This window comes from Amphibalanus amphitrite, unplaced genomic scaffold (assembly GCF_019059575.1).
Source record: "Amphibalanus amphitrite isolate SeventyFive unplaced genomic scaffold, NRLGWU_Aamphi_draft 001325F_arrow, whole genome shotgun sequence".
NCBI classification, from domain to species: Eukaryota; Metazoa; Arthropoda; class Thecostraca; order Balanomorpha; family Balanidae; genus Amphibalanus; species Amphibalanus amphitrite.
The window spans coordinates 184358-192719 of NW_024882818.1; the positions used below are offsets into that span (position 1 = coordinate 184358).

The 8362-nt window shown below is 48.4% G+C and overlaps 1 protein-coding gene across 2 annotated transcripts in view; it reads right to left on the minus strand.

The window, feature by feature from the left end:
* LOC122372167 (fasciclin-2-like) overlaps positions 1–7536 on the minus strand; it is a 27313-nt gene extending 19777 nt beyond the window's left edge. The window contains exons 1-3 of one of the 2 annotated variants that reach the window (XM_043349058.1): positions 7205–7536; positions 6689–6733; positions 647–798 (exon numbers count right to left, since the gene is read on the minus strand). In XM_043349058.1, the coding sequence (XP_043204993.1) occupies positions 647–798; positions 6689–6733; positions 7205–7407 (400 nt within the window). In that variant the 5' untranslated portion in view covers positions 7408–7536. The remainder of the gene's footprint in view (positions 1–646; positions 799–6688; positions 6734–7204) is intronic. The other variant, XM_043349059.1, reaches the window with a different exon arrangement.
* Between the last annotated feature and the right edge of the window lie 826 nt (positions 7537–8362).

The following is an 8362-nucleotide window of genomic DNA, read 5'->3' on the forward strand; positions in this document are numbered from 1 at the left end:
CATCGACAACCAGCTGTATTCTTTTACATTCATTCACAAAATCCCGCTGTGATGCGTCAAAGGGATGAACCGACCGAGACCACTGCCCTGCAATTTCCACTCAATTTTATATCCGAGAAGATCTAACGATTCAAAGCACGTCTCATCTCTACACCTACCGCGAACTCATTGCCCAGCGCCTGGTCTACTAGCCAGGTGTGATTTCCCGATATCTGCGCAATCAGACGTGAGACAGCCGTCTAACAAAGACCCCGCTCCCAGAACACTGCACCTGCATACGGGATCAATAGATCGGGCACGTACACGGGCCGTGACGGGGGCGGAAATGACAGTCGGCACACGGAGAAACTCAATACGGCCCCTCTGGTGGCTTTATTACTGCTGTGCTGAGGACAGAGAGCGCATAACGCATGGAGAAATACGCGCCCGCCGCCCCGCGATTTGCCGCAGGCGCGCCGGCCTGATGATAATTCCAGCGGCAGGGATGTGTGTGCGTGTGTATGCGTGTGTGCGCGTGTGTGAGGGGAGGGGAGAAGGTATACGGCGGAAGAACAGACTGGAATGGTAATATCACAGCCCCTACCCTGCGCAAAGCAGCCGCCATGCCTTGCCCACAGCCGCCCCATGGTTCAGGGTTTCTACTCACGGAGCACGATCAGCTCGAAGGAGGCCTCCTCGACCCTGTCGTTGACGCGCGCGCGGCACCGGTAGACGCCGCTGTCCTTCCGTTTCACGGGGTTCAGCAGTAGGTCGACGCCCTGCAGACCGTCCCGGGCCCGGCTCGGCTCCACACGAACACTGCAACGGGGTAAACAGACGGGTTTGAGAGGGTTAAAACGCAGCCTGTATGGTCACAGATGGCATAAAGACAGACTGGCAGACTTGACTGTTGGACTGACAGACATAAAGAAGGGCAGACAGACAGACAGACAGACAGATAGTAGATACCGACATAAACGTACATACATACAAACAATAAAGACTAACAGTTACCTATCTATGCATAAAAATGACCATGTCACATGAGCTAGCCAATTATGAATAAAGAAGTCGTAAAGACAGCTATAAAAGTGAAATAGTTTAAAGGGACTATCCCACCTTTAACATGGGATTTGAGTTGAGATAGCCAAGTTTGCGGCGAGGTTCAGAAACCACTATCTGTCTAGGTTGCAACCCCCGCGGCCTCTTGGTGTGGAAGAAATTCGTTCCCTTCATTTGAAAATGGGCCTTGTACAAGGCCCTATCTTCAACATGGAGCGACCGTTAGTGTGACGTCACCTCGTTTAGTCATTCTGATTTAAATGGGTTTGTTCGTTGAAAAATCGCTTAAAACTTGGTCTGAACTTTGTTGTGGTGCCTATACAGAGTAAAAAGAATCAGCTTTATGACAGTAATGTGGCCTGGGGAAGGAGGTAATTTTGGGCTGTGACGTCACATATTTGAAAGTTTGTGTTTGGAATATGGGAAGCCTAAGATGTTTAATGAAAAATAAATGCCAGAACCGTGTTCCTGATCATCCAATCTATAAAGTCGGGCACAATTCAACTGGTTTTAACAACATTTCAGAAGGTGGGATAGTCCCTTTAAAGATGTTCCATTCTGCGATAGCTTAATCCTTTGCAGGAGATCATGCCTGTGTTGTTGCACGATGGAAGTTACGTTGTTAGTTCATTAGTTGGTGAAAGTCGGGCAGCACATTATGGTTCAGGCATGGTCAAAACGTGGCCGCTTGGGCACCGGCCATCAACTCGCGGAACATAAAAGACAAAGTTAATGCAAACTTTACACCCTGGTTAGTTTGGTAAAACATTACAGAAACCCATTAAGTAAGTAGGTAAGACAAGCTCAATTGAAAAGCTGCTAAATATATGGAAAATGCAAATGCAAGACACCGCTGGGTGCCATGGATATATCGAAAAGGTTAAACGTAAAGAACGGATCAGACTTCTTCCTTTAGTGGACCCGACTCTCCTCTCGAAAGAAAAGAAAGACTGTCCTACCCAAAATTAGCTGCTTGCCCTCCCTTGGGACTTAAACTATTCTCCCTAAACTGGGTCAAATCCTCACCCATTCAGTGGGTCAAATTGTCCCCACTCAGTGGGTCAAACCTCCCTGTTAAATTGCTCAAACCCTTCCCTTCCTCCCATCCAGTGGGTCGGACCTCCCCTGCAGTGGATTAGACCCCCCCCCCCTCACAGGAACTCAGTCAGATCCCTTCGCTCTCATGCAATGGGTCAAACCGTCCCCCGATCACTAGGTCAAACCGTCCCCTTCCTCTCATTCACTAGGTCAAACCGTCCCGCGCGGCGCCACCCGGGATCTGGGAGCTGTGACGTCACAGGCTGAAAAATCAATACGCCTCCAGTTACCCCGGTTCGTCGGGCGCCCGACCTCGGAGGTAGAGTGGAGGAGGACGGGGGTAGAGCGGAAAGGATCATCCTCTGACGCCGACACGGCCTCCGCTAGCACGGCTAATTACGTGTTCAGTCCCCGACCGAGAGCTGATTAAAACATACCGACGGACAGAGGTCGGGCCGAGAATATCCGGAGACGTCCTCATGGGACAAACCGGTACTGACCGATGGATTCCACATAACGCACCATTCAGAAAACGAAATATTATGTCTCATAAACGCAATCAAATATAATAATTTTTGTTACATAAGTGCACTGGATGAATAGTAAAAGTGTCTTGATTCGAATTACCGATTGTAGCACATGGGGCTGCTTGGGAAATGTAGGCTCGAGCGTTTCAATTTCGGACATTAATCGTTAATGAACGGGTTCGCGATCATCCCTATAATCGCTATAGCGTCGTGGCATCATTGCCGCTAATGTCATCATTGCACAGTTGTCTTAACTACTTAAATACACTTTGACACCAATAAAAATAAGAATACAAAATAATCAGTAAACCAAGTCATATCGTGATCCTCTTATCACAACTGTCGAACTGACCTTTCCAAACAATGCCAAAAGATTGCTCCAGACACCGCAGTTGTGAAATTCCTTCACCATTCAGCCGGTAGCACACCTGGCCCCGCTCTCTGGCCACCTGTAGAGTCCCACAGACCCACTGACCCGCTATCTGCGTGACGGACCGCCCTTGGGGAGTACCCCGGGCCCGGTCCACACCTGTAACTCCGAATACGGCCTGTGATCGGCACTAAAACCCGCATAACGACACGGACCCGGCGACACGTCAGCTATTAATTACACCCGCGCCGTGCAAACGAGCGGAACGACTTCAAAGTTCACACCAGAAAATTAAAAAGTCGAAGCCAACTCATGTAAGGTGCCAGCTGAGCATCAGTCGTACGGAGCCTGGAGCTAAAAATGCCAGCAGATATAACGAGGAAATACTATGCCTTTATCAAGGCTATGGGATATCCAGTGTACCATTACGCCGGCAGATCAGTTGCACGCAGATACGTAACGACAGCGCTATGCGCAGAATATCATCGCATTACTTTCATAGCAGGAAAAGCCGGTAGGTTCTCAGAGCCACATCGTTACATATATGGAATCTCATCTCGCTGGATGTTACATAACAGACCTTACGCATGAATATCTTGCTCTTCTGCGGAGCTCAAGACGAGCATAAAAATACCGCGCATTTTACTTGTACCAGAAATGTGATTTCGAAAACAGAGGGCATGAAAGACAAGCGTCTTTTCTTATTACTTGCCGGATGTTTCATATCATGTCTTTAAACTGTACACAAACCCACAGCTATTTGTAATCACTTGTCCTTTTGAATTCAATAAAAGAAAAACTTTGCGCTCAGCTCTCTGCAACTGACGTGACTTTCATACGGAGGCAAAAGACAAAAAATGGATGAAAGCGAGATTCGTTTGACTAAAACAATGTCAATTAAACGTTCCACCTAACAAGAACTATACATAAAAGGAACCAACAATGATTCAGATTTATCTGCTTCTCTCGGCTTAGCTCGATCCGGTAGACGTTCAACATCGCATGCAGGCCCAGCCGTCCACCAACAAATGTGCCTCCTCAGCTCAGTTTAGCATCCAAAACACGGCCTGAATCACTCGGCTCAGCTCGGAGGCGCGTCCCGTGAAACGGGCGATCAATCTGACCTCAGTCTGCACAGAGGCGACTCACACAGACGGCACAAGACGGCCACACATACGGCCCCTTTACGGGTCCCGTCCAATATACTGTCCGCAGCGAACACTGTCCAGTGCCCTGTCTGATGTCTAGGCGCTATCCGAGGCTCTACTCGATGCCCTGACCAGTATCCACTGTCTGTCCTATATAAACGGTATTTGAACATTTGAACCCTTCCTGAATCATGTCCGATATCCTGTCCGGAGGTAGCCCTGTCCAGTGCCCTGCCTAGGCTCTATCCGAGGCCCTGACCGTCGCGCGCCCCACGGCTATAAATCGCCTCGGGCGACACTGAGTCTCCGTTATCGGTCCGGGGCCACCGGCAGCGCACGGCGCGCGGTCGACCGGTCCCGGGAAAAGAGTTATAACTCAGCAAGTTGCTAAGGAGCGGCCGACGGGGTACACAGTAGAAGGTGATGACGTGGGAAGGGTTCAGGGTGCTTTGACGCAGCAAAGGGGTTATTGTGCGGTATATGTTGTTAGGGGGGTTTTGATGTCGCGGCGAAGAGACTATTTAAACGAAATGACGCAATCCAGCCAAGGTTTAAAGTCGCGGCAATAAAGCTAACGAGGGACCGTTTGGGAGACATAGCGTAAAAAGACGCTGTTTCTGGGTAACACCATACAATAAAGCGACAGTTTTGGCCGCCAGACGCAATGCCGTTTTTTAATAATACATTTTTACAGACTGCACAGTAATGAGACGGCGGTGTAGGGTGTGCTGCTTTACAGTTTTATCGTTGCAACTGTTAAAAAAAAAAAAAACACTGGTCCCATAACGACTGTCTGATGCGAAAATTCAAGACAAACTTTGCACGTATTTTGCTTGTTGGCCAGGTACTGGTGGTTCCGCATCAATCTATGAGCAGTAAGAGTTACAATAGACCACCAATACGATACACTCCTGTGCCGACGTCAAAGAATCACATTAAGAGGTCGCCCGCCCTTGCAGTAGGATAAGCCAGTGCAGTGCGCAGTTCACCATAGCACTGTCATCCCCAGATTCGGTTTGGTTTCAGACGTCGATAAGGTGACCGTGGTGAAGCCACTAAAAAGCGCCGGCAGTCTACAGGAATCACTGGACTATAGTCTGGTCAGTAGAATTGATATCTAAGAAAAAATATGTGAGCATAACGACTGCTGATAATCGCTTATAAAAACGAACAGCTTTGGCAGCTAGTGATGTTCAATGTAGATAGATAATTATGATCTTTTATAGTTCCCAGTAAACCTATGAGACTCACCAGTGTCAGGTAAATTTATGTAGACATTTCCCATTATCTTGCCTCTAGCCAAGCTCGCTGCCCCGTCCCGCCCGTCGCGCTCTTCCCCCTCCCCTCTGGCCAGCCACACGTCCCCGTCAATTGACCCACCCGGTCCCAGCCCACCCCACGGAGAGCTCTGTTGAGACTCCACCTGGCCAGCCGTCATTCCTCTCGTGTCTCTCATACCACCGCCAAACTCCGTGCCAACTCGGTGGTAATAGTCACCTCAGCCGCATTTTAAAAACTCTGAAACACCTTTGAGGAGTGGCGTATAACATAATGGTTGACGTTGCGAGCCAGGGAAATGGGAAAGGATAACAAAGGAAAACATGGGAAAGGATAGAACGTAAGTGGGAATGCAACGATGTGTTAGGGACAAACTACCAAGACAGTACCAGGAGCACGGGAGAGGCACAGCACCGAAGGATGACGAAAGAACGATTTTGTTGCCACGCACAACTTGCCAGTCGGTACGTTTCATTACCGACCAAATCATTTGTAAGACGATGAGAATGCAATAAGGCAGGCAACGAGGAAATTCGATTGAGTATTGCATTGCATCGGTAATGACAAATCGGCACAGTAAACCTTAAAAACTCTCGGAATGTGTGGGTATTGTGCAGTGAGCTATGATAAACTGAACAGCAGCAATATGATATTGATGACTTGATATGATGGATCGAGTGGGAAGAGAGAGAATCAATGAATCAAGTCTGTCCCAGTGAGACTCCCTGTCAGTGAGACTGCACGTGGGGATTGGGTGGCACGTGAAGGTGAGATGGCACGTGGGGATGAGGCGGCATGTGTCAGCAGAAAAAAACGTGCACGAAGTTACTGCCAATGTCACGCGTAACAAATTTTGACGACTTTGGTTTTCAATGAACATATTGCAATCGAGTACATGCTCATTTAATCCTTGATCGATACAAAGTACAAATCCACATAAGTAATATCGTTTGGACTAAGGCATTCTTAAATAAGCACTTTCTACCAATTGGTGTTAAAGTGAAACATATAGGGCATGCCCCTATCCTACCATTCGTCTCTAGCCAATTTATGGTTGGGAATACGATCCAAACCTATTACCTATGTGACATGACACACAAAACTTTGTTACGGACATAAAGGTCAGATGCAAGTGAGGCTCACAAATCACAATGTTAGTGTAAAAGTCAGACAAACGTCACAAAAGTCAGTAACACAAAAGGTATTATCACACACAGTTAGACGAGAGGGTAACAGACGGACACACACAGACAGACACACACACACAAATGGGCTCGTTCAGTTACCGGAACGGGTTGTCGACGCTGGCATTCCTATCTGGAGGAATCAAGCTGAAATGGCACCAATGAGGTCAGGGACACACCTTACACGCAGTGGTTGAGCGCCACAAAACAACTGGTTGAGCGCTACAAAACAACTGGTTGAGCGCCACAAAACAATCGTAAAATACGCTTTCTACACGATTACATGGCTATCACTCAACGTCAAAGCAACGCTTCTTCGATCCGTGGGATGTATGACGCATGTGACTTCGTCTGCAGCAGAACATAACTCACTTCCCGGCGGCCGGCAAAATGTAGCCCTCCCATTGCGCAGAACGGTGCGTGTCTGTAACCACCACGAATATGATGGACCACGAAAGTGCAAGCCTTTCGCTATGTACCGAGTGTTATGCAGCGCATCACTCCGGTGTTGAGTGCATCCCTTTCCTGTCACAAGTGGGGTGTTCTCACTCCTCTCCCCCTGTCATATAGAGTGTGGAGTGTCCCTCCTCTCTTTCTCTCTCTCCCCCCCCCACTCACGGTCCGGTGCGCTCGACGATCTGACGGTCACTGGGACCAAACCACTTCATATCCACCGGGTCACGGCCCTTACAGCTCACGAACAGAGACTTGTCGGCGAACATGACGTGCTCACGGCGACTGAGAGACAGCTGCAGAGCCTGGCCGGACACCAGATCTGCGGGAGGACAGAGAGAAAACGTCACTTTATCGTATAATGTCATACAAGTAAACTTGTTTGTCGATGTTACCGTCTCTTTTTTATGGAACGGACGATGGAAAGATTTCTAAGGAATGGACGATGTATCATTTGACTAATCCGAGCGAAGATGGATTCAGAATTTTGTCATTATCTTTGCTCGGATGAATCAACTAAACGATAACTTCCATTTATTTATTAGACATGTTCCATTGATACACTCTTTATTCACCACAAATGACTGAATCCAGCCTAGCGACCGCCGTCGGCACGACACATTTGTTTGCGTCTCCGTCGAACCAGTTGTTTCTGATGGCGACCGCCGATGATATCACGAGCTTGTAATGTCCGGGACTGAATGGAACCTGTCGGGCTGTGAGCCAACTCCCTGGAGCGGCTGGTGGGCGCCGGGCGGTGGCGGAGCGGCTGCTGCTGCGGTTATGTGGCCCATTGTGCCAACATATAGATCTTTTCCCAGTCAGTTGGTGAATGGTGAAGCCGGAAACAGTGAGTTTTGGCAGCGACTGTTGACAAAACGCTGTGGGATTTGCGCTGCGCTCAGAAGGTGTTGGTCGGCACTCGGCACACACTCGCAAAAAGCCTTGTGGTAGGACGAGCATTCACAAAATTTGATGCAATTAAAAACATGTAGTAGAAGCCAGAAGAAGAAAGGTATAGGTATACTGACACCTGACAGCACAGCTAAAAAACAATGACACCCTGACTTCGTTGTATATGCCGACAGTCCCAGCAAGAAAGAAACATCCTAAGTGTAAATTTTCGAAATTGAAATTTGTATACCATTCGACTCAGCTCGGTCGAGCTTGCTGGAGCTGTCGATTTCTTGCTGGGAGCTGTCGATGATAACCAAAGCAGTATGCGGACTTCAAAGGTTTCAGCGTTATGCGTATGGACGCAACCCCAATAAAGCTACATGATGCAATTCCAACATAGCCACTGCGGCTCGATTTGCCAGCTCC